The sequence below is a fragment of the Geotrypetes seraphini genome, chromosome 13 (genome assembly GCF_902459505.1).
Source record: "Geotrypetes seraphini chromosome 13, aGeoSer1.1, whole genome shotgun sequence".
Classification (NCBI taxonomy): domain Eukaryota; kingdom Metazoa; phylum Chordata; class Amphibia; order Gymnophiona; family Dermophiidae; genus Geotrypetes; species Geotrypetes seraphini.
The window spans coordinates 14,428,796-14,455,990 of record NC_047096.1 but is presented as its reverse complement, the minus strand read 5'-3'; the positions used below and the strand labels follow the sequence as shown (position 1 = coordinate 14,455,990).

At 44.2% G+C, this 27,195-nt stretch overlaps 1 protein-coding gene across 1 annotated transcript in view; it reads left to right on the top strand.

The window, feature by feature from the left end:
• The window catches only part of ARL8A (ADP ribosylation factor like GTPase 8A), a 44,106-nt gene extending 23,810 nt beyond the window's left edge, over nucleotides 1–20,296 (top strand). Inside the window, exons 4-7 of the mRNA XM_033919087.1 lie at nucleotides 1,674–1,767; nucleotides 13,348–13,415; nucleotides 18,202–18,272; nucleotides 19,496–20,296. Of these exons, the coding sequence (XP_033774978.1) occupies nucleotides 1,674–1,767; nucleotides 13,348–13,415; nucleotides 18,202–18,272; nucleotides 19,496–19,545 (283 nt within the window). The 3' untranslated portion in view covers nucleotides 19,546–20,296. The remainder of the gene's footprint in view (nucleotides 1–1,673; nucleotides 1,768–13,347; nucleotides 13,416–18,201; nucleotides 18,273–19,495) is intronic.
• Nucleotides 20,297–27,195: the final 6,899 nt, after the last annotated feature.

The window sequence follows — 27,195 nt, the reverse complement described above, 5'->3', positions numbered from 1 at the left end:
TCACAGTCTATCTAATGTACCTGGGGCAGTGGCGGATTGAGGGACTTGCTCAGGGTCACAAGGAGCAGTGCGGGATTTGAACCCACAACCTTGGTGGGCTGAGGTTGTAGCTCTAACCACTGCATCACACTCTCCTCCAATACAATATTAGACGTGAGCCAAGTAGAGAACAATGAAGCCATTGTGACATCACTGATGAGGTTGGCTCTTATTGGTGGAATGAGGCATTGTGACATCAGGGAAAGAGATTGGGATTTGTTCACCACCACACTCAAAGCAGTTCACATGCAGGTACTTCAAGCATTTTCCCTGTCTGTCCCAGTGGGTTCACAGTCTATCTAATGTACCTGGGGCAGTGGAGGATTGAGGGACTTGCCCAGGATCACAAGGAGCAGTGCAGGGCTTGAAACCCAGAACCTCAGGGTACTGAGGCTGTAGCTCTATCCTGATGCACATGCAATGCATTCCATAAATGTATTCCTTGGATACAGAACATAGACTCTCTTTCTAATACCTTATTAAAGCCTTCTAGAAAATACCCGTGAAGGGCACTTCTATACCAGGGCACTTGGTCTTAGGTAAATGTATACTTATATCCATAAGTGGCAGCGGGACACCTTAGCTCAGTGTGCCGCAAACGTTTTGAAGCCACAGCCTACTAAATGGGCCGCGGCCGGAGGGCGTCTGGAAATGCTCACACGTTGGCGCGATGTCGTCGCGCGCATGTCCTCCATCCGTGGCCCTTAGCCTCCTATAACCGTCAGTGGGGTGGGTGGGGTGTGCTGGAGAAAGAGATGAGGAGAAGCACAGGTTGTGCCTCTTGCCACGAGAGGCACTTCCTGTAAGCAGTCAGCCAACGTCTCGCGTAAGGGTCATGTAAGTGGCATTTCATTTAAATGGAAGGGACAGGGCATGGTCGGGGCTGTCCCTTGGCCTGCCCAGCATCCAGAGTACTGTAACTTATGTGCATCCTTGCCACATTTGGGCACCTGCAGTTACACCAGGTGAGTGCAGGTGCCCAGGGCGCTAGTAGTTTATAACGGAATCTGTTTGCCCAGATGCTGTTCTAGAACAGGCTCTCACCACATGGTACTGGCACCCCTAAAAGGAGATACCCAGTTCCCTCAGCCCTTCTCTATGTTTGGCTCCCAGGTAGCGTTTTTGTAACCCTCCTTTAAAGTAACTCTGGGAACATGAGAAGTGCCATACCAGGACAGGCCAAAGGCTTGTGAGGCCCAGTGACCTTTTCCCAGTCCAGGCCACAAGAACCTGCCAAGATCTCGGAAGATAGATTCATTCTATGCTGCTTAATCCTAGGGAGAAGCGGTGGTTTTCCTCAAACTTGCCTGACAATTAGGGACTGTGGGCTTTTCCTCCAGGAATTTGTCCAAACTTTTTTTTTTTTTTTTCAAACCCAGCTATGCTAACTGCTTTATTACATACACTCTGACAAGAAACTCGAGAACTTGTCAAAGTTCTTGTACTTAACACTGGTGTAGGAAATGAGCCCTATAGACAGATTCTGTGTCCTGGCTAGATTGGTGTTGTACACAAGGAGCCAGCGCCTGCTGCCTGGTGAGCTGGGATTTGCACCCAGATGAAGCCTGCAGTCTGCTCTTTCTCTTGCTAGCTTGTCTCTGTACTTAAAGAGTAACCTGTACTTCTTATTGCAGATACATGGTGGATGCTGCAGATCAGGAGAAGATTGAGGCCTCCAAGAATGAGCTGCATAATTTGCTGGACAAACCCCAGCTGCAGGGCATTCCCGTGAGTTCTTAGGACATCATTAACCTGTCCACTTTCTCATTGCTGGGGTCTAGACTCTGATTTAAAAAAAAAAGATGAGATACTTTTAAGGTTTTTTATTGATCAGATTTGTTTGCCACATGTTCTTCAGGGTTTTTGGATACCATGTCCTCTAGGGGGCAGCATAGTATATGGATTTACACGCTAATTTATTTAAGGTGTAATGACAAAGTAAGGAACCACTTTGCCAGCTTCTGTCCTAAAGATCGCCCCTCTGTAGACCATCAGTTACTGAGAAATGAGAAACGGAGAGAGAGTTAGATATCGTCCATGGATACACCGAGATTTTAAGACACAGATCTCAACTGCTGGAATCAGGAAGGGAAAGGGGAAAATACTTGAGATAAAAATATTTTCCTGACACCCAAACACCGCTTTCAATTGAACGAGACCCCAGACCAGTGGTTCTGAAACCTGTCCTGGGGGGTTCCCCAGCCAGTCAGGTTTCCAGGATATCTGCATTGAATATTCATGAGATTGATTTGCATACACTGCTTCGACTGCATGCAGATTTCTCTTGTGTGGGTATCCAGAAAATCTGACTAGCTGAGGTTCCCCCGGGTCAGGTTTGGGAACCACTGCCCCAGAGCCTCAGTTTATTGTCATGACTCTGAAATGTTTCCTGACTGAATGGTGGAAAAGCTGTTTTACCATTGATCTCCTGGTCCTCCCATCATAGCCTGCACTGAACTTTGCTTTGCTGGACTATTGATTTGATTTTCTGCTGTCTGTGTGCTGGTGGAAAATATTCCTTCTACTAGTGTTAAAGCCCGTTACATTAACGGGTGCTAGAAAGCAGCCCCCTTTTCCTCTCTCCCTCCAGTTCCTCCCTGACTGTCTCTCCGTGTCCCCCCTTCTGTCTTCCCCCACCAAGCAAAGCTGTCTGCCTCCCAGTACACCCCTCCCTGAAAGCAGCCCCCTTTCCCTGTCCCCTCAGACCCCTTTCCCTCTCCCCCTCCAGTTCCTCTCTGACTGTCTCTCCGTGGCCCCCCTTCTGTCTTCCCTCCCCCTAGCAAAGCTGTCTGTCTCCCAGCATACCCCTCCCCCAAAGCAGCTCCCTTTCCCTCCCATCCCGCGGTGTGGCTGGCTCCCTTAGTCCCTTGCCGCCCCCTTCCCGTGGCCCCGACAAACGTCCTTAATCCAGCAGGGGCCACAGCACTCTAAACACGCTGCTTCGCGGCCTTCTACTGGCCTGATTTGCTCTGCCGCGTCGGGCAGAGCAAATTAGGGCAGTAGCAGGCCGCGAAGCAGCGTGTTTAAAGTGCTGCGGCCCCTGCTGGAGTAAGGACGTTTGTCGGGACCGCGGGGCAGGAAGAGAAGAGGAGCGGCGGCAAGGGACTAAGGGAGCCGAAGGTAGGGTCGGATGGGAGGCTGAACGGGGGTTCAGGTGTGCCAGGGAGAGGAGCGAAGACGCCGACGCCGACCTTTAGTTCTGACCGAAGTTAGTTTTTAAGTTGTAAGCCGCGGCTGCGGCTTAGAACTTAAAACTAACTTCAGTCAGAACATTACCTTGGGTTCCGCAATCGGGTTCTGTTTGGTGTGCCACTGCCTGGAGGAGCTGAAGAGCAGGGAGTCCCGTGTACAGATTCTCTGCCGGCCAGAGAGAGAGAGATTCGTGCGCACGGAAAACAGAACACGCAGACGGAGTGGGCATGCGCGGCTAGCGTTTTATTATATTAGATAGGAGTACACAGAACCAAAAGATAAACCTTGATGTTAAATCTTAGACCAAGAGTGGGTCCTGAACTCTGCCACACAGCTAATGATCAAGCTTTAATCAAATGGACATATATGAGTGCACCTTGAAATCATGGGCAGCCCCACCCGATATGCAACTGGGAAATAAGGAATAATTTTGCAGAATTTTCAAAATTTTTTTCTATTCTAGATCCATTTCAGTTCTGGATTTTGCTGTAGGCCAGAGCTTCTAAGTGCCATCTTTTGCATTTTAGGTTTTTCCACTAAGGGCTCCTTTTACGAAGGTGCGCACTGGATTAGTGCACGCTAGCCGAAAATCTACCGCCTGCTCAAAAGGAGGCGGTAGCGGCTAGCGCGCTCAGCAATTTAGCACGCGCTGTTCCGTGCGTTAACGCCCTAGCGCGGCTTTGTAAAAGGAGCCCGAAATGTCATTCTGGTTTTAGTAAGGGCTGGTGGCTTTGAATCGAGAGCCCTTCCAAATACACAGAGTCTGATTGTGAATTAAAATTAAATAATAATTTGCTGACCAAAATAATAAGATAACACAGTAGTGCAATTTTTAGATAAATAGCTGCAAGAAAGAACTTCTGTCTCACAAATACCTACTGAGGAATGTTAGCCTTTAAGTGTTGAAACGTAAGAGTTGGGCCAAACTCCTGAGTCTCTTGTTGTTCAAGTTTTCCCTTGAAGCTGCAGGAAATGTGCGTCCTCAGAACTGCGCAAAGGAACCTGGCTGGTGTCTGCTCGCGTGGTTCATTACCCAAAGCGTAAATCTGCCACCCAGTGTGAAGCTTCTAAAGGGAAGCATTCATGCAGAGAGAAGAAAAATCACACAGAGCCCTTCCAAAAATCCAGCATTTTCAGTTTGGTTCCCGTGGTCTTTGCCATGACATTGAATAAAGCCCTGAGAATTCTCCTTGCACCTTTCTTGTTTTTTTTAAATCTTATCTTTACACTTTATTTGGCATAGATTTTTTGATTCCAGGAGATATAAAAATACTTATTATACGTAGGTTGATTCATAGGTCAAGGCAACTTATTTTTTTTCTCTCTCAAAAACGCACCAACATTGGAAATCTAACACAGTGGTACCTCGGAATCCAAACTTAATCCGTTCCAGAACCCCATTCGAGTTCCAAAACGTTTGAGTTCCAAGACATTTTTTCCCATTGAAAATAATAGACACTGGATTAATTCAAGTTTCAAGTTTTATTAGTGCTTGATAAATCGCTTATTGGATATCTAAGCGATGTACAATTCAAGTAAAATAGAAATACAAATACACTGACTTTAAATAAAAAACTTATCCTGTGTAATAAAACCCTAGCCACACATGCGCACTCCTACCGGCGTGTTCCGTTTTCCCTGATCCGTGAGGTGTATGTCTGGTGTATGAGGGTATGAGGGTTGACATACATGAACCGTGAGGGTTAAGGGGGAAAGTTACAATATATTTGTAGAAGAAAATATACATTAAAGGGAAAAATAACTCAAGGAAGGGGAAAAAGAAAAAATAAAAATAAAAAAATTGTGGTGTGTAAAACCTAGGGTCTAAAATTATAAATCTGAGAGTCATATATTAAAAGCATCCTTGAAAAAATAAGTTTTTAAAGCTCTTTTAAAGGAAATGAGGTCCTTTATGTCTCTAATGTACTGAGGCATAGAGTTCCATAAGGTAGGAGCAATAATTGAAAACATGTCTTGTCTTCTAGTTCCAGTTATTTTTAAAGATGGGACTGTTAACAGATTGTTTGAAGCAGATCGGAGGGTCCGTGAAACGTTGTATGGAATGAGCATTCTAGTAATGAACTGGGGTTCATTATAGATCATAGATTTAAAAACTAGCAGTAATATTTTGAACGAAATTCGATGTGCAATAGGAAGCCAATGGGAGTCTATCAGCAGAAGGGTGACATGGTCAAATTTTTTTGCATTGTAAATTAGTTTGATTGCAGTATTTTGGATGATTTGAAGCCTCCTTTTTTCTTTTTGCGGTATATTAAAAAAAAGGGAATTGCAGTAATCGATTTTTGAAATAATCAACGAGTGAATCAATAGGTTGATAGACTTAGGTTTAAGGAACTTGGATATAGAATGTATCATACGTAATTTATAGAAACATGATTTAACTGTATTCCCTATATTTTCGTGAAATGAAAGCTTGTCGTCCACGATGATACCTAAAATTTGTAATGAAGAAATGGAATCTAATCCGTTCTTTGGTCCCACAAACTCAGCAAAGATTGGTCTCCCCTGGCAGAGACAGCAAGATCGGGCCCCCACTGTCATAGACAGCAAGATTGGGCCCCTGCCGGCGTAGGCAGCAAGATCAGCAACTGCAAGCGTTGCTCAGCCCAGAGCTTCCCTCCTGACGCGAACCACCCGGGCGGAAACAGGAAGCTGCGCCAGAGGGGAAACTTTGGGCTGAGCAACGCTTGCAGTTCCCCGTACGTTCAGATTCCAAAGCAGCGTTCGGATTCCAGGACAAAATTTAATTAAAAAAAAAAAAAAAAATAGTTCGGATTCCAAGTTGTTCGAGTTCTGGAGCGTTCGGATTCCGAGGTACCACTGTATGTACGTTTGAAAGCGTGGGACATGTACTTCTCAATGTTGCCACCAGGTGAGCAATGAGTGCAGCGGTCTCTGGTAGAGGAGAAGCAAACAACATGACATTTGAAATGGTTGTTTTATTAGGGCTACATTGTACATCATGAACAACAAAGTACAAGCAGAAACTGTTTATCTGTTAACATCCTCCAAAGTAGGTTCCCAGGTTCTCTTAGAAACATAGAAACATAGAAATAGACGGCAGATAAGGGCCACGGCCCATCTAGTCTGCCCACCCTAATGTCCCTCCCTTACCTTTGCCCTGTGAATAGATCCCATGTGCCGATCCCATTTGGCCTTAAAATCAGGCACGCTGCTGGCCTCAATCACCTGTAGTGGAAGACTATTCCAGCGATCAACCACTCTTTCAGTGAAAAAGAATTTCCTGGTGTCACCTCGTAGTTTCCCGCCCCTGATTTTGAACGGATGCCCTCTTGTTGTCGTGGGACCCTTGAAAAAGAAGATATCTTCCTCCGCCTCGATGCGGCCCGTAAGATACTTGAACGTCTCGATCATGTCCCCCCCTCTCTCTGCGCTCCTCGAGCGAGTATAGCTGTAATTTGTCAAGCCGTTTTTCGTATGGTAGATCCTTGAGTCCCGAGACCATCCGGGTGTCATCTTGTGTGTCATCCAGCTCGTGAGGGACTTGCAGTGAATGCTCAGAATTACACGCCATTTCTGCAGTACCACCTGCGTCGTGGAGTGCAGGAGAAACGTCCAGAGCTGTTGCACAACGCCACAATCCTACATGACAACGCCACAGCTCACACAGCAGACAGTTGTTTACTGTGTTGGAGATGGGGAGACTACTTTGAAGGAGGTTAACAGTTAAATATACTCACTCTTAAACTGATTGTGTGCTTGGTTTAGTGAAACAGCAAACGTTATTACTTGTTTATTAATAAAACTAGTATTTTACATTAACGGGTGCTAGAAGTCTGGCCGGCTCCCTTAGTTCCTTGCCCCCCCCTTCCCCCGCAGTCCCGACAAACCTGCCGATTCTAGCAGCGTCTGCAGCACTCTACACACGCTGCTTCGTGGCCTTCTGCCGTCCTGATTTACTCTGGCACGTCCCTGATGCCATCATCCAGAGACGCGGCAGAGCAAATCAGGGCAGTAGAAGGCCCCGAAGCAGCGTGTGTAGAGTACTGCAGACAGGTTTGGAGTCTGGACCAAGGGAAGGGGGGGGGGGCGGTCAGACGTCGGGAAGGGATGGGAGACCGTGAAAAACTTACTGGTTTTTTTGCCGTGAGAGAGCAGGGCGGCCAGCTCTGGCAGCCAGTCCTGCCGCGAGTGTAGTTAGGTGCTGGAAGGCTGGGGACTCGCGCATGCGCACTCCTGCCGCCACAGACATATACCTCACGGATCAGGGAAAACGGAACACGCAGGTAGGAGTGCGCATGTGTGGCTAGGGTTTTATTATACAGGATGATGATTTCAGATGTCATGTTTTTTTGCTTCTCCCCTACCAGAGACCATCTTTTACCAGAGAGCTCATCTTTTATCTGGTGGCAACATTAAGAAGTACTGTATTTCCCTGCATATAGGCCATCCCAGCGTATAGGCTGCAAAAAAATGTCTATACATGTTTAAAAACTCTTAGATAAGCCGCGGCTTATCTAAGAGTTTTAAAACCACATGGGAGTGGCCTATACATCCCTTCCTCCCATATACATCCCTCCACCCTCCCCGGTAAATATCGTGCCTCCGCCGGCTGCCTCCTGCAATGTCGCAGCCGCGGTGCAGGACAGGAGCGATCTTTTCAGCGTCCAGCCACCATCGCGCCGCTTCCTCAATACCTGCGTCAGTACTCGCATAAAAACCCCAGACTGTATAATTTATTTATGAATCACTCTAATCTGTTGTAAAGCAAACTTTTTGTTGAAAGCAATCGTTTTGGGGTATTTTTTTCTTTTTAAAACAAGCTTTTTATATTTCTTAAAACAATTTTTTACATATACAGGTCATGCACTTAGTATAACTTTTACTAAAGCGCGGTAGCGGTTACTAGCGCAGGGAGCCGCGCTGAATGCTCCGCATAGAGTGTCGGGAGCAGCATGGAGCATTTAGCGTGGCTCCCTGCGCTAATAACCGCTATCATGCTTTAGTAAAAGGGGGGTTAATTAAGTGCATTTAATTAAATTCATTAATTATATATGTAAAAAAATTGTTTAAGAAATATAAAAAGCTTGTTTTAAAAAGAAAAAAACAAAAAGTGATTGCTTTCAACAACAAGTTTGCTTTACAACAGATTATAGTGATTCATAAATAAATTGTACGGGTTGGGTTTTTTACGAGCTATGATTACGCTTCCCCTTCTGTATTCGCAAATTCCATATCGCAGTTTTAAATCAAAAAATACATTTTTATTTTTGAGGCTATTTTAAGCCCTGTAAGCCCCCCCCCTTAAGCCTTACCTGGTGGTCTAGTGGGCTTTTAGGGCAGGAGCGATCTTCCCACTCTCCTGCCCCGTGCAGATCGCTCACAGGAAATGACTCGAGAGACTACGGGAGCTCAAGACAGCCATTTCCTGTGAGCGATCTTCACGGGGCAGGAGCGTGGGAAGATCGCTCCTGCCTGAAAACCCGCTAGACCACCAGGTAAGGCTTAAGGGGGGGGGGCTTACAGGGCTTAAACTAGCCGGAAGAAGCGGGGGCTTAGGGGCAGAACCGACCCAAATATTATTTGCATTTTTTTAAATATTCGTGGGACGGCTCTGCCCCAAACCCCTGCGAATACGGAGGGGGAAGTGTATAGTAATGTTTCTTTCAATTGATCCGCTTCGGTTGTTTTGAAACAATATGTAAACGGTCTGAGGTCTTTTTTCCTCCTGTTATGGAAATGTTGTACGATCCACATTGTTTTATTACTATTTTAAGGATTTTTTGCATTTTATGTACAGAGATCCACAACAGTATATTCAGCTCTACTTTGAGTTTATTTTTTGGAGAATGCTTGTAGAGTGTTTTTTGTCTACTTGTTGGCAACATTAACATAGAAACATAGAACATGACGGCAGAAAAGGGCCACAGCCTATCTAGTCTGCCCACACTAATGGCCCACCCCCTAACTACCTCCATGAAGAGATCCCACATGCCAATCCCATCTTTTCTTAAAATCTGGCACGCTGCTGGCCTCAATTACCTGTTGTGGAAGATTATTCCAGCGATCAACCACCCTTTCGGTGAAGAAATATTTTCTGGTGTCGCCATGAAATTTCCCACCCCTGATTTTCAACGGATGCCCTCTTGTTGCCTTGGGTCCTTTAAGGAAAAAGAGATCCTCTTCCACCTCGATACGGCCTGTGACATATTTGAACGTCTTGATCATGTCTCCCCTCTCTCTGCGTTCCTCGAGTGAGTACAGCTGCAACTGTCGCACACTTTCAAATGTATGTACTAGATTTTCAAGTGTTGGTGCATTTTTGAGTGGAAAAAAAAAATAGATGTCATGACTTACAAATCAACCCTCATATGTGGAGGGGTATTTTTGATAGGATGTCTTAAGTCCAACGTTGGACGTTTTGAGACAAACGTCCAAAAATCGGATGGAGAAAACATCCATTTTTGAACCCGCAAGTCGTCTATCTTTTTTTTTTTTTTTTTTCAAAAATGGCCCAGCTAGACGTCTAGTTTTTCTGCCATTATGGGGAAAAAAAGATCCAAAACAGCCATTTGCATGTGGGAGGGGCCAGCATTTTTAATGGATTGGCCGCACAGTCAGTGGAGCACTGTAGGGGGCACTGCTGTGAACGTCACATTAAGGGTGCCAGGTACACATCTTACCACAACCCCCATACATTATATAGTGAGCCCTCCAAAACGCTCCCCAAACTTACTGTATCCACCACCCCAATAGCCTTATACCTGCAGGTATCACCTTTATGGCAGTACAGTGGGTTGTGATGGGCTCTCAACTTTCCACCACAAGTTTACTAGTTAGAGTGATTTATGAGTCTGAGTCCTCTTCTCTGCAGTTCATTGCAATGCCCACCAGGCTACTCCAGAGACCTGCTTTCAGCTCTACTAGGACTGGCCATAGTATCTGCAGCTGTCATAGAGAAAGATATGCACTATTTCACGCAGATATTTGGGGGTTGGGAGGGGGTCAGTGACCACTGGAGTGCGTGGGGGGCATAATTTCATCTCTCAAGTGGTTATCTGGTCAGTTTGGGAACCGTTTTGGTCCTTATTCATTTTAAAAACAGGTCTGGCCCAAAATGTCCAAATTGTGCCCTGGACGTTTTGTAAAATGTTTGATTATATCACTGTAAAATATCCAGGTGTTAAGCCCTCCTTAATCCCATCCAGAAACATGCCCCCTTAAGATTTAGATGCACTGGAGACAAAATGACCAGAAAGATGTCTAAAAAGTCTGTTTCAAAAATGCCCACTTGAACTTTCTGACTAATAAGATGACAGGTTAAACAAATTCTTCTCGTCAGTCTTCACCAGAGAGGACACATCCAATATTCCGGAACCCGAGGTAATTATGAACGGAGAACACGATGAAAGGCTGGTACAACTAGAGGTAAGCAAAGAGGATGTCCTCAGACAGATAGACAGACTGAAGAGCGACAAATCACCAGGCCCGGACGGCATCCACCCAAGGGTACTAAAAGAACTGAGAAACGAAATAGCAGAGACATTTCGCCAAATATGCAACCTCTCCCTAAAGACAGGGGAGATCCCAGAGGACTGGAAAATAGCAAATGTCACACCCATCTTTAAGAAGGGATCAAGGGGTGACCCGGGAAACTATAGGCCTGTAAGCTTGACCTCAGTTCCAGGGAAAATGATGGAAGCAATGGTAAAGGACAAAATCTGTGAACACATAGAAAACAATGGACAACTGAAGGCGAGTCAGCATGGCTTCTGCAAGGGAAGGTCATGCCTCACGAACTTGCTGCACTTCTTTGAGGGAATAAACAACCAGATGGATAAGGGGGAATCCATAGACATCATTTACCTTGACTTCCAAAAAGCCTTCGACAAGGTACCTCACGAGCGGCTACTTAAAAAGCTGTGGAACCATGGGGTGCAAGGGGATATCTACCGATGGATCAAACACTGGTTGGCAGGCAGGAAACAGAGGGTTGGAGTGAAAGGCCAATACTCAGACTGGCAATGGGTCACGAGCGGAGTTCCACAGGGGTCGGTGCTGGGACCTCTACTGTTCAATATATTTATCAACGATCTGGAGGCGGGGACAAAATGTGAGGTTATCAAATTTGCCGATGACACCAAACTCTGCAGCAGGGTTAGAAACACGGAAGACTGTGAAGACCTGCAAAGAGACCTAACGAGACTGGAAGACTGGGCAAAAAAGTGGCAAATGAGTTTTAACGTAGAGAAATGCAAGGTCATGCATGTAGGGAAAAAGAACCCGATGTTCAGCTACAAAATGGGGGGAACACTGCTAGGGGTGAGTACCCTTGAAAGGGACCTGGGGGTGATGGTCGACACATCACTGAAACCATCGGCGCAATGTGCGACAGCCTCAAAGAAAGCAAACAGAATGCTGGGCATCATCAAAAAGGGTATCACAACCAGGACGAAGGAAGTCATCATGCCGCTGTATCGAGCAATGGTGCGCCCGCACCTGGAGTACTGTGTTCAATACTGGTCGCCGTACCTCAGGAAGGACATGGCGATACTCGAGGGAGTGCAGAGGAGGGCGACTAAACTGATAAAAGGTATGGAAAATTTTGCATACGCCGACAGGTTAAAAATGCTGGGGCTGTTCTCCCTGGAGAAGAGGAGACTTAGAGGGGACATGATAGAAACCTTCAAGATCCTTAAGGGCATAGAGAAAGTGAATAAGGATAGATTCTTCAAACTGTGGGGAGCCACAAGAACTAGGGGTCACTCGGAGAAATTGAAAGGGGACAGGTTTAGAACAAATGCTAGGAAGTTCTTTTTTACTCAGAGGGTGGTGGACACATGGAATGCGCTTCCGGAGGATGTGATAGGCCAGAACTCTGTACAGGGGTTCAAGGAGGGTTTAGATAGGTTCCTGGAGGATAGGGGGATTGAAGGGTACAGATATAACTTGAGGTAGGTTATAGAAGTGGACAGAAACCACTTCACAGGTCGCAGACCTGATGGGCCGCCGCGTGAGCGGACCGCTGGGCGAGATGGACCTCGGTCTGACCCAGTGGAGGCAACTTCTTATGTTCTTATGTTCTTATGTCCAAGTGCTGGTTTAAGCCGTCATTTTGACATCATTTGTCTTTTTTTGAAAATAATAATAAATTTATTTATAACCCGCTATACCTTGACAGTTCAAAGCGGTTTACATCAAGAAGATCTGCCAGACGCAGGTGAAATACATACAGAAAAATAACTATTTTATTAAACAAATTTATCATATAAGTAAGTCTTCACAGATCTTCTAAACATTTGGTAAGAGATTGAATTCAGAAATAAACCACTTAAAGTTTTATTCCAAACGCCAGCTTAGTAAGATAAGAGTTTTGCCCAGAAATCTTTTAGAGACACATCCTTTTAGTGTTGGAAATGAAAATAGAGAAATACCCCGCTTGGGGTGAGAATATGCAGGAAGCACAAAATGATTAGAGAGATAGATAGGAACAATTCCAACCAAGTCTTATAACATAAACATGCAAATTTAAACATAATTCTGACCAGCTACCAATGTAATTTCCCGTATTATGGGGTAATATGATCTGACTTGTTCAACCCAAATATCAAACGTACTGCGATATTTTGAATGATTCTTAATCTGATGGGTTTTATTAAATGATCCTAAATAAATGATATTACAGTAATCTAATGTACTCCAAATAAGACATTGAACTAGCAGTCTAAAGGACCAGAAATCAAAATATGATTTTAGGGAACGTAGTTTCCAGAGAGTGTAATAGCATTTTTTAATTAGAATACCAGTATGAGCTTCAAAAGTGAAGGATTTATCAAGGGTAACACCTAAGATTTTTATAGTGGGGCTGATGATATCATTAAAGAGGTCTCTATAATGTTATTAGTGAGTAGCAAGGACTGAAACAGTCAGTGTGCATCAGACTTTTGGCTGTAGTGCGTCTCTTCCACCTGTGTCTGTGATCGTGAAAGCTGCTGGAGAGAGCTAGTACGGGATTTATCCAGGCCCAAACCGGTAGCCAAAGTGGCCCCAGGGGCTAGAGCAATGAATATATTTCTGCCAGTGCTTTGAAACCCCCTTTCCTGATCTCTTGCTGCCTCTTTCCATCCATTGCAGGTTTTAGTCCTTGGAAACAAACGAGACCTCCCTGGTGCCTTGGATGAAAAAGAGCTAATTGAAAAAATGTGAGTATATATTTCGGATTATTCCCGCCCCCCCCCCCCCCCCTCTTTTTTTCCCTGTCCTGCTTCTTTTATTTCTAGCGCAATTAAAACTGTGTCATCTCTGCGTGCTGCTTTTATGGCTCTGGCCAGTAGGTAGCGCTGTTGATGGAGGAGGGAATCATCTCCTGTGTTTGATTGTGCCAGCCGGATCCCAGTGACGAGTTAAATCATCAATTCCCGGGACAGACTGGGGAAAGGGTGGAACACCACTTGGTGGGTCCTTGGAGGACCTAAAGGTGAATTGTAAATCAGAGCATTCCTCTAGATGCTCTTTTGGCAGACCGAAGTGTAGAGAGCAGGATGGATACACTGCCGTGTGCAAATCTCCCATTGCATAGCATCCTACCTAGCTGTGACCTTCACTCCATGTCTGCATCTGGGGTCTGTTGGTTTTAAAAGTATTTCCTTGTAACTTCATTGAGTGTCCCCTAATCTTTGTCATTTTTGACAGAGTAAAAAATTGATTCACTTGTACCCATTCTACATCACTAACTGGTTAAGTGCTACTGAATATCAGTGGACAGGCCTGCCCAAGCAATTTAACCAGCCAGGAGCCTCTATTGGCCACTTTAAATCGCTGTGAATATTGACCTGGTAAGGCCCTGATACTCAAAGCTACTTACCCAGGGAGCAAACCCAGATAACTTGGGACAGCGCGAATATCGCCATTACCCAGATAAGAGTAACAGCCACCGCCACACTCCGAAGATATTCAGTGCCGATATCTGGATATCAGCTGGCAATAAATATCCAGGTATGTGTTTAAAATGCCAACCATGCTGTTTTAAATAATTGACCTAAAATATTGATAACATAAAACCTGCAGTCTTATTCTGTAGTATTCAGTGCTGGTAATATACTGTGTCTTATTCCTTACTGTATTCAGGACACAAACCACAAAAGCGCTGGCCTTACTTCCCAACTACTAATACTCAGAGATCTAGAGCTCCCTAAAGCCACCTTGCACTCCCTACTTTTGTAGTACTGAAAACTAGTACTGTAATTCCCAAGGAGAGCAAATCCTTAGCGGTGGAATTGTTGTACCAAGCTGCTAGCAGTAACCAGCTTTTCCCACAAGGGGGCACATGAAAACATGCTGACATAGTAGAACCTTAAGGTCCTTCCCGAGGTTTAAAAAAAAGAATGAAGAAATAGCTAAAGCTTAGTACAAAAGTTTTAAAGTTGAATAAGAAAAGTTTATCGATTTGCACAAAACATAGAATATAGAGCACAAGCACTTTAAAAAAAACTAAGGTCTGATGATGAATAAAAGCCAGAAAGAGAAACAAGCCTTCAAATGATTTGGCTGGTGGTTGGCTGGAACTGAAGACCATAGAGGTACTTAGAAATGTATTATCTGAAAAAATGATCACTTAGAAATTAGGCACTTTGAAGTTTATTATATGCCGTTGTGGATTGATGGTGTATATTACATAGACAACATCATAAACAACATTGGGCTATTTTAATACATCAGATCTAGTAAACTCACATCTTTAACCTTGTGTTGCATGGAAGCTAAAGATGCCTGGCTGCCTTCAGGCTCTTAGGCTGTCGTAGAGAGTCCTGCATTTTCACTAGTAAAGCTTAAGACCACAGTGAAATCACCTGCCCTGTTCCTTCACATATTATAATAATATGTGTACCACTTTACCCATGTGTAACATTGAAATCACCAGTCCCTTTTAAGCTTAAGTTCTTGGACCTTTACCTAGTAGTGATGGACAAGGGGGTGGGAGAGGGTAGGAATGGGGTAGTCCTTATGCTGAGGGCAGAGAACTGAAATACAGTTGCCACCCTACAGGGTGATCTAGTCCTGGTTATTATGCCCCATTTGTATGTATTTAGTATATTTAACTTACGTGTATGGGCCCCAGCTAAATATTGGCCTGGACCTGCATAAGAGATGAAATCAGTTAGCTTGGTAGGGTTTAAAAAAGGTTTGGCTAATTTTATAAAAGAGAAGTCCACAGGCCATTATTGAGATGGCTTGGGGGAAATCCACTGCTTATTCCTAGGATAAGCAGCATAAAATCTGTTTACTACTTGGGATCTAGCCGGGTACTTGGGACCTGGGTTGGCCACTGTTGGAAACAGGACCCTGGGCTTGATGGACCTTCATTCTGTCCCAGTTTGGCAATTCTTATGTTCTTATGTGAGTCAAGTATAGTAAAATCAAACCACTGTGACATCACTGATTAGATTAGCTCTTAGGCATTGGTGGAATGAGGCTTTATGACATCACAATACTAGCTCTGGAATGTTGCCACTATTTAGGTTTCTGCCAGGTATTGGGACCTGGGTTGGCCACTGTTGGAAACAGGACACTGGGCTTGATGGACCTTCGGGCTGTCCCAGTATAGCAATTCTGCTCCCCTGATTCCCTTTCCCTTTCATTATTCATGCAGTTTTAGGAGATCCCCTGACCCAACCAGGCTCCTCCCATGGCCACGCCCCTGCCCCCCTTTTGGGGTTGCATGCTTTGAGATTTAACCGCTCAGCATCATAGAATAGCGCACAGCCAAGTGCACGCACAAATCCTAATTTGTACTAATTGGCGTCAATAATCGGTCGTTAGCATCCAATCATTATTCTGTAGCATAGTAAATGACAACAGGTAAAAAGACCTGAATGGTCCCATCCTCTCTGCCCAATAGTTACACTCATCATAAATTTGGGATTAAATTGAATAGTCTTTTTTTAAATATATATATATTAATCATGTACCAAATTATCGGAGTTCCCATCGAAGCCCTCCCCAGCTCATTCTAAACTGAACTGTCGTATATGGGGGGGGGAGGGAGGGTCTGTCTAATACCAGCCCTAGTTCTTCAATTTATTCCATTCATTTTCTAATTAGAGATCCTCTGAGTTCATCCCACGCTTTTTTCAGTTCTGTCACCGTTTTCATCCCCACTACCTCCCTTGGGAGGGAATTCCAGGCATCAACCACCCTCTCTGTGAAAAATATTTTTCTGAGTCTTATCACCTTGCACTCTCAATTTATGCCCTTCTCTGGAAAAGATTTGGTTCTGTATTAATATCTTTCAAGTAAAGTGGTACCTCGGTTTACGAGTGCACCGGTTTGCGAGTGTTTTGCAAGATGAGCAAAACATTAGCAAAATCAGTGCCTCGGAAACCGAGCATGGCTCGATTTACGAGCACACCCCCCCCCCCCCCCGCAATCCGATCCGGCACCCCTCGCCACGATCCGGCACCCTCCCCTCCCCCGATGCTTCTTACCCTCATCTGGGCACCGGCACCGGCATGTCCTGTGCTTGGTGCCGGTGCCCGAAGATCGGCCTCCTCTTCTGCTAGGCCTTGTGCATCTGAGCATGCTCAAGGCCTGTGAGTTCACGTTCATGCTCAAGGCCTAGCAGAAGAGGAGGCCGATCTTCGGGCACCGGCACCAAGCACAGGACATGCCGGTGCCCAGATGAGAGTAAGAAGCGGCAGGGGGGTGCCGGATCGTGGCGGGGGGGGGGTGCCCAATCGCGGGAGGGGGTGTCGGATCGCAGGGAGGGCCTTCGGGGGGAGCAATGCCGGTTCTCGTGGGGGGGGTGGGGGGAACGCATCAAAGCGAGTTTCCATTATTTCCTATGGGGAAACTCGCTTTGATAAACGAGCATGCTCCTGCAACGGATTATGCTCGTAATCCAAGGTACCACTGTACTTAAATGTCTGTATCATATCACCCCTATTCCTCCTCTCCCCTCGGGTCTTCCAGTCTCTTCTCGTACGTCTTTTGGCGCAAACCCCCTACCATTTTTGTCACCTTCCTCTGAACCGCTTCAAGTCTACTTATATCCTTAGCCAAATACGGCCTGTAAAATTGAACACAGTACTTTCCTCTTCTGCCGATTGGGCCACCAGTGATCAGTCACCTCAGATATTCCTCTTATGCTCTTTATGACCAGCCAAGACTCTAGAATAAGATCTGCGTTTATCTAACTGTATCCCTCTCCTTGTCATGATTGTCTGTCCTAAAACTGATTGTGAATGTCAATCTGTAACCCGTTCTGAGCTTCTGAGAGAACGGGATATAAATCGAAATCAATAAATAAAAATACTCGAAGTGGGGCCTCGCCAACAACTTGTGCAGGGAGCATCCACACCTCCTCGGTTACGCCTCTCTCTATACAGCCTAGCATCCTTCTTGTCACACTATTTTGTCGCCTTCAGAGCCATAGACGCTATTATCCCAAGGTTCCTCTCCCCCCCCATCTGTGCAGCTCATTATGTTAAAGATTTTCGACCATTGTCACTTAGATCCTGCTCTTACGAACATTTTAGAAAAACGCTGAAAACCTTTCTTTTTTCAAAATTTCTGACAAATTAGATCCCTTTGTATTCTTCATAACGTAATCTTTTGTTAACTGCATTGAACTTACGTTTCCCTCAGATTTCTACTTCACAAATGCATCACGACCCAATTAAGTTGCATGCATATCTTGGAAGCGCACTCAACTCCGCGCACATATAAAAGCTTATTTTTTTTCCAGAGAAATCAGAACTATAGCTCCCTGCTTGCAGCGGGATTGACCCGGCTGAATGTAGGTGATATGGAGTTTTCTGATAACCAGCCCTGTGCTTCAAAGGCTGTTACCAGAGAGAGAACCGGGCTCAGGTCTTCACCAGTTCATACAGGATATGGGAATGGAGTGGAACGGGGTAGGGCAGATGTCAGCGTAAAGAGTTTAAAAAACGAATAACAAGCTTCTCTTCACCCCTTGTTTTTTTCCCCCAGGAATCTCTCTGCTATCCAGGATCGAGAAATTTGCTGTTACTCCATTTCCTGCAAAGAAAAAGACAACATCGGTTTGTATCGGGTCTTTTCTGTTGTCCATAGTGGCAGGGGGAAAATGTTTGAAAGAGAACCTGCTGACCAGTAAAAATTCACTTAACGGGGGATCAGCACCACGGGATCATTTTACTAAACTGTGTTAAGCGCTAAAGTGCATATAGCGTGGGGGAAAACGACTTACTTCAAAATGCGATAAACCGTTTTGTGGTACTTTGCTTTTCAGCGCGCGTGGGGTGGGGAGTGGGCACAAAAGCGTTAACCAGCTGAAGCATTTACATTAGCACAAGGCAAGTGGCTAACACTGAGTTAACAAGGGGTGCAGTGCCTTTTAACTAGGGGGCAATAAGTGCTACCCTGTTCGTTCATTATTTTTATTTTTATTTTTTTTGCAAATCCCATACGCCAATGGAAGAATTAGTGCGGGACCTGTAAAAATAGAAAAAAGCCCTATTTTAGGGGCACACTGGAATTGAACTGTATTAGCACACGCTAAGCCCATTTCTTAAGTTTCCAAGTTTAATATGTATTTGATTGATCGCTTTATCAATTTCAAAGCGATTAACACATGATTAAAATTACAATATATAAAAGTTACAATATATTAAATTATTAAAAAAGAAAAAAAAAAAACGACAAAACAAACTAATTACAAGACAAATTGGAAACATTAGGATAAGTAGGGGGAGAAATTACAATATGTTTGAGCAGAGTGGGAAACAAATTAAGGAAAACACATATGGGTGGGATAAGAGGGGAGAAGATTGAAAAAATATTCTAGCAATAAGAAATGAATTAATTCCGAAACTTGTAAAAATATAGAAGAAGAAGCCGAATAAAATTAAATAATAAAAGCGTCGTTAAATAAAAAAGTTTTAAGATTACTTTTGAATTTGTCCAAGTTAGATTCTTCACGTAAGTGGATGGGGAGAGAATTCCAGGTTTGGGGCACTGTAACTGAAAAGATATATTGTCGACGCGTATTGATTATTTTTAATGAGGGAATTGTTAATAAGCGCTGTTTCACACATCTTAGTAAAAGAACCCTTTCATTTTCTCTGTATTCCATTCGTTTGGGCTGGCAAAATATTTGTTCTGGGGAAAATGATTACATTTTTCAAGTCCATCTGCAAGTCTTACTCTGGGATCTCTTGGGACGAGGGAAGGAAAGAATAAAAGGTGCGTCAGAAGAACCTTTCTTAAATGCTTTTTTTTTTCTCTCTCTCGTTCTGTCTTTCAGACATCACTCTACAATGGCTCATTCAGCATTCAAAGTCCAGGAGAAGCTGAGGGCCTCCTCAATCCCCCATCTTGCCTTGGGAATCCACCCGAGTGAATAACTCAAGGCCCACAACTCACCGTCTCACATATTCACCTCTCTCTCTTCCACACTTTCTCTCTCTCTCTCTCTCTCTCTTATCTTTCTCTTTCTCGCTCTCTCAAAATCAATAGTTTTGAGGGAAAACCCAGTTTCCCCACCCCCTGTTGTTCTGGAAACACTATGTATCATTTCATCTTCCCTCTCTTTCTTCCTAAGTCTACTTTTCTCTTTTGCGCCCTTCGTTTGTCGTTAATGTATATAAATATATGTATATATATTTTAATTTTTTAATTTAAATGAAAAAAAAAATCAATCGCGTTGTGACTAAAATTGACCATCAGGTAGGTAGAACCAATGTTCGGGGCCAACGAGAGGGAGTGTAATGGAATCTCCTGCCTTGCTAAATGATCTTCTGGCCTCTCAGAAATCCCCAAGTTCCACTTCTCGGACACAGCACGGATGATTCTGGGGAAAAGAAATCCTCATTCTGTTTCTGGTCTTTTGCATCATGCTGCAGCATCCAGATTTATTAAAAGGCAATTTTAGAAGCCGGCGTCTAAATGTTGGTATTAGGGCTACATGAACAATTGGCAGTAATCAGTGACAAGACGTCCACTTTAGACAGAATCTTCAACTACGGGGGGCCGCTGAAAAGTTCTCGGCCCAACCAACAAAACTGGGGCAGTCCCCATCGAGGGCTATACACTGGGTCCAGTGATTTTCCACTTTTTTTTGTTCCATTGGCAAAATATGGAATGAAAAAGTGGAAAATTTCTGGTCTTCAGTGTATAGCCCTTGACGGAGACTGCCCCAGTTTTGTTGGTTGGGCCGAGAACTTTTCAGCGCCCCCCCCTCCTATAAAATCACACACCGCAGTTTCTGATTGTTAGAAGAGCACTGCCCAACCTGAGCCGGCTTAACATACTGTCAGAGTGGAGAAAAAAAGACCTCGGCAAATAGGCAACCCACACAGCACTAGCGTGCATTAGAACGGACGACTTCAAAAACGCCATCGTAGGTTCGAGGGGAAAAAAAACCTCCACTCGCAAAAAAGTGAAAAATTGTAGCCCAAATCTAGGGTGAAAAGTCACTCTTTAGTATACAGGAAATGTCCAAAATATTCAAAAAAAAGCTTAACTTGACGCTGATCTCCATAGTTTCCTTTCAAAACTCTTCACAAAATCACGATCAGCTCCTATACAGCAATACATGTACCAGTACTGGCACTGCCCAGTCAGGTTTTCAGGATACCCACAAAGAATATGCATGAGAGATATTTTCATGCACCTCCTCCATTGTATGCAAATCTCTATCACGCATATTCATAGCGTTGTAGGTGGGGGAGTAGAGCCATAACTGGCTCTTTTGATCTCTAATTTTCGAGAAGGTCAAGGCCCCTGTGGCCCCGTTCTGACGCCTGTGGGGGCAGGCTTACTTTTAATATGGGTTGCAGATGTGGTGTAATTGGTGTTTTCTTTGAGATCATGATTACATTGTTCTAGTTTGGGTCAATGTTGTTCTCAGTTAACATTGTTTGAAGAGCCAAGATTTTATAGATTTGCGTATTTCTTGGTAAGGAATTCCAAAGGGTAGGCCCATGAACTAGAAAAGAGGGTTTCAGATAACTTGATAGTGAGGTTAGTTGGGTTCAGATCTACTAGAATATCCAATCTTTGTGGTCTAGTTTCATTAAGAGTGGTCATGAAAATGTTATATAGAAGGGGTGAGACAGGGGATTCTCGCGGGACTGCACACGACAGAGTCCCTGAGTGGATTTCGTCTTTGAGAACTCTGAGTCGTCTGTTAGTGAGGCATCTTTGAAACCATTTTAGGGCTTGTCCAGTGATTTCTAGAGTGGGTGTGGTTTATGTGTCCGAAAGCTTCTGGAGGACCTCTCATATACTGACAGACTGAAAAAGTTGGGGCTTTTCTCCCTGGAAAAGCGGAGACTTAGAGGAGACATGATAGAAACCTTCAAGATCATGAAGGGTATAGAAAAAATAGACAGGGACAGACTTTTCAAATTAAGGGGAACCACACGTACAAGGGGGCACTCGGAGAAATTGAAAGGGGAGAGGTTTAGATCAAACGCCAGGAAGTTCTTCTTCACACAGAGGGTGGTGGATACATGGAATGCGCTGCCGGAGGATGTAGTAAGCAGGAGCACGCTACAGGGCTTCAAAGAAGCTTTGGATAAGTACTTGGAGGACAAAGGGATAGAAGGGTACAGATAAGAATAGAGGTAGAGTTAAGTTATAAAATTAGTCAGAGACCACTGTTTCAGGCACCGCTGGGCAAGATGGACCTATGGTCTGCCTCAGCGGAGGCAACTCTTATGTTCTTAGATGTCGAATTGCCTTAGTGCTGTTCCTGCTCTTGTCATCTATTAGACAGGTCTCTGTGTGGTGTGAATTTCTGAATCCGTGTCGGGTAGAAACATAGAATACGACGGCAGAAAAGGGCCGACGGCCCAACAAGTCTGCCCAATCATGATCCCTTCCACCCTCGAGAAACCATCCTCTATCATACCTCTGTAGCGACCCCAAATGTTTGTCCCATCGTCTCTTGAAGTCGAGCGTGCTACTAGCCTCGACTACCGGACGTGGAAGACCATTCCATCTATCAATCACCCTCTCGGTAAAGAAGTATTTCCTGGTGTCCCCATGAAATCTAACTCCCCTAAGTTTTAGCGGATGTCCTTTAGTTGGGTTGTAAATTTCATCAGTTTGATTAAGAAAGATATACTGCGGTCAGTCTGTAGCTGGCCGCTTGCGAAGGGTCTAGATCCGATCCTTTTGGGATTGAGATGAATAAGATTTCTCTGAAGGCTTCTGAGAGCCATCCTTTTGCCACCCTAAAAGTGCAAATAAAAGTAGCAAAATGTTAATTTAAGTACAGTCATTTGTTACATTTAGGGCTCCTTTTACAAAGCCGCACTAGGGCCTTAACGCGCGGAATGGCCCCCGCTAAATCGCCCCGCTCGCTAGCCGCTACCGCCTCCTTTTGATCAGGCGGTAGATTTTCGGCTAGCACGCACTAAAACGCTTTGCGCACCTTCGTAAAAGGAGCCCTTAGTCACTATGCAGCACTGCATATTCAGGTGTCAGGTCAAAAGCGCGCCGGGACAAAGGCGTGAGCAGACAATTGAGTGCAGCGCGGAGGCGCGCACTGAAGAAAATTACTGTTTTTAGGGCTCCGACGGGGGGGCATGGGGGGGAACCCCCCCACTTTACTTAATACAGATTGCGCCGCGTTGTAGGGGCATTGGGGTTTGGGGGGTTGTAACCCCCCAAATTTTACTGAAAACTTCACTTTTTCCCTGTTTTTAGGGAAAAAGTTAAGTTTACAGTAAAATGTGGGGAGTTACAACTCCCCCAAACCCCCCACAACGCCGGCGCGATTTGTATTAAGTAAACTGGGGGTGCTCCCCAACAAAACCCCCCGTTGGAGCCCCTAAAAAAAATTTTCTTCGGCGTGCGCCTCCGTCTTGCGCTCAGTTGTCGGCGCGCTCCTTTGTCTTCCGCGTTGTTGTCTATGAACCCATATTCATCGTGGAGATCTTAAAAACCAGAATGGTTGGATGCGTCCAGTGGACTGGGTTGAGAATCTCCTATTTTCAGCCTCTCTCCGTAACTCATTGCAGTAACTGATCAGGGCCAGCACAGGGCAGAGCCTTTCGCCGATTTCATTTTGTCTTTAATTTCCAATTTAGTATGAGGCGAGCAGAGCTTGGGAAGAAGACACAGACTGATGAGGGGTTTTGGTGTCCACCTTTAAATGTTTTTGAGGTCAAATCAATCCAAGTTTTTAAGTTCCCTCCCCCCCCTTCTCATTTGGCAATTGATTGATATGATAACAAGATTCTTTTGAGTCGGTGATATCAGACCTGTCATGTCTAAAGCCCTGGCCATGTTTCTCTTCCTTATAAAACAAGCTGTAAGAAATTGTGCAATGTGTGTTGGACTCAGTAGATGTGCACTGCGGTTCATAGACAGCGGCGCGAAAGACAAAAGCGCGCGCCGACAATTGAGCGGAGGCGCGCGCCACAGTTTTTAGGGGCTCCGACGGGGGGTTTTGTTGGGGAACCCCCCCAGTTTACTTAATAGACATCGCGTCGGCGTTATGGGTGGTTTGGGGGGTTGTAACCCTCCACATTTTACTGTAAACTGAACTTTTTCCCTAAAAACAGGGAAAAAGTTAAGTTTTCAGTAAAATGTGGGGGGTTACAACCCCCCACGCCGCCCCCACAACGCGGCGCGATGTCTATTAAGTAAAGTGGGGGGGTTCCCCCCATGCCCCCCCCGTCGGAGCCCTAAAAACAGTAATTTAGAACGGCGCGTGCCTCCGTGCTGCGCTCAATTGTATGGGCGCGCCTTTGTCGCGGCGCGCTTTTGACCTGACACCGTGCACTGCTTGTGCAAGATTGTTCAGGCACTCATTATCCTCAAGATGGCGCTGGACCAGTTGACATCGTCAGGCGGTCATTCTCAAGAAAGGGCGCAGGGACTGACTGACATCGCCAGGTAGTTATCCCCAAGACAGGTGCTAGACCGATTGGAATCATCAGTTATCCTCAAGAAGGGTGCTGGACCGATTGACGTTGCAAGGTAGTAGATTGACTCTTTAACAACTGAACATACAGCCCAAGCCCTGCATTCTCACACCCGGCAGTGAACTGCTACCCATTCCGCTCTATCTCATGAGTGCGGCAAAATTGGAATCTGATCGAAAACTAAGTTGAGAAGAGAATTAGGGTTGCCGTATTAGTATCATTGGAAAGTTGTAAACGAGGATAATGAAACAAATCTGTGACAGTTCAGGGAAGAAACACACAAACAGGGGTTAATTAGTACAGATTCCTCTAGGTCTTAGGCTTTCAACTAATAAGTGTTTCTTTCTACCCCTTACATCCTGAGTTGTAATGGCAAATGCAGATAGTCTCTTGTCTATGTTCACCCTTATTTCCACTTCTCAATCTAGGCTAAAATTGTAAGGACTGAGAACTTGTGGGTAACTTGAGTCATACAGTGTTGTATCTGGAATAATAACTTCATACAGATGTGATGGGTGACCAAAAACCAAACAGCTCCTGGCTAAAGCAAGAGAACCCTAGGTCAGACCAATCAGTTTATTTCATGGACCCTTCATGAGACCCTTCCCAACCCCTAATCTCTTTTTCTCTTGAGTAAAGCAACAAACCTCTCTCCCCCCACCCCATTTTTCAAACAGTTCCCCTTTCTCCATAATCATGTGATGAACATGTAGATACGAATTAAACTTGTCTCCTCTCACACCCACCGACCTCTTCTCCCTTGATGTAGCTTGTACAGACAACAGTAGTAGCAGAGTCCTATTCTGCATTGTATAACATAACCCTGAACATTTGTGGAGACTTAAATAAGAAATCTAAATCACTAGGAAAATAATTTTGTAAATTCTCTTGCAGGGGATTCTGATATAAATAGTTCCATGTGTTGGGTGAAAAAGAATAGCACTGGAACAACCTAGAAAATGTTTTAGTACAGAAATGCCCAAAAGAGGTAGGTCTTGCATTGCCTTTTTGAATATTCTGGAATTTTCTGAAAAGACTATAAGATTAGAATTCTAAAGAGGCAGATAACATACCCTTCTGTATAAGATTTTGTCCATTCAGATGCTTTTTGGAGATTGCAGAGTAATTTGTGCGATAGAAATTAAGGATGTGACTTGAAATTCTTGAACTGGATGATTTAGTTTTGGTTTTGAGGAAACTGTCCATCCTTTTGCAGGATGGACCATCCAAGCCAGGTCACAGGTCCGTCCTTTTGCAGGACAATAGACTGCCTAAGTGTGGTCAGTGTACTTGGCCTTTAGAAAACTTTACTCTTTTTCTTAAATGGAAAGGTTGTTTTATACTAGAACAGAAACTCATGGACTGAAATGGGATAAACTAAGATGTAGTGTAAAGAAATATCACAGAAAAGTAGCGTGCATGGGACAGCCTCTCTGAGAAGGCGGAGGAGGGATAAACAGTTTCAACGTTCCAGAAAACCTAAGACAAGCACAGAAGATCCTTAGCTACAGGAATGTGAGAAAAAAAATCCAGAGATAATATTTGTGGAATTACAAGGGGAAATGGCCAGACCAGATGGGCCCTTGTGATCTTTATCTGTCATCAACTGATGCATTTCTGTGTTCTCAGAATATGCCACAGTTCCCTTTCCATAATGCTGCAATCCCAGATTTCTTACAATGATCATAATGCCAGTATGACACCCATTTTGGTGCTTTGTACATCCTTGTCCATCTCCAGTTCTCATGTATAGGTTGGCATGCTGTTCCGGTTTCCATTACTTTAGAATCCCCTTTCCCTAGGTACAGCTTGGAAGAGCTGAAAAATTTTAAATGCATTTTCCTCTTCTTTTTTATTTTTGCAGAGTTGCACAAGAAAATTATTTTATATGAATTTATAATTTAATAAATTGTAATTGATGTCTCTTTTTTGTTGTTTGCTCATATTAGATCTTTTCTGTTGTTGGGAGATGGGTCTTGTAACTGTACAATCATTTTGGCCCCCTAATAAATTAACAATTTTGTGTTTTTGAACTCAGGGTAATTTTTAAATATATTTTTTTTTATTTCACACCACTACATTATATTTTGTTCTATATTCATGCTTTTATATCACCTTTCTTTGAAGAACAAATAACCCAAGGCAGTTTATAAAAACTGACATACCGAAAGAGAGAGCCAACTTTTATAAAACCATACATGGCTGTTTTTCGCAAGCAGCTCTTGCATACTAGAAAGGTGCATGCTAACTTTGCCTCCTGGTCACCTACTGGCTTCATTTTGTTTCTCTGAACAGATTGATGCAATTCTGACTTTATCCCATTGCATGTATAGATCTGATTTCCCTAAGATAATCAGGACTAGGTAAAGTTGGCTGCGCTACTTTTTAAATTCAAAATGGCAGCAAAGCTGAAGAACATTTTAAATTCAAAATGGCAGCAAAGCTGAAGAACATTTTGATCAATTTATGTAGCAGCTTTTTGTAAGAACGAAGTTCATACTGAAAAGTTGAGAGCTAAATCTAAATGGTATTACACCAGTTGAAAGTGACAGGGTCTTATCTCAACCAAACAAGAGAGTTGACCCTGATTCCTCCACAAAAGGAAAATAAACCAAAACAAAGAGAACTTGTGGAGAGTTGATGTCCAAGATGAAGGCTTTATTAAAACAAATAATCCACATAAAAACGTCTAGGGCCTGGACCACTGGAAACGTGGACCCAACACAGTCCGTGTTTCGATAATATTGTCTTCAGGGGTCTCTATAGGTCAGTGGTCTCAAACTCGCGGCCCGGGGGCCACATGCAGGTACTATTTTGCAGCCCTTGGTATGTTGATCATAATCGCTAAAGTAAAATAAAACCGTTTCTTGATCATATGTCTCTTTAGCTATAAATGACAATATTATTAAGACTTAGCCAAAAGGAACGATTTATAAACTATAAAGTTTTACCTCATGCAAAATTGTCATTTCTATAATAAGACATTAACTATTTTTTTCTGAGGCCCTCCAAGTACCAAAATGTGGCCCTGCAAAGGGTTTGAGTTTGAGACCACTGCTATAGGTCC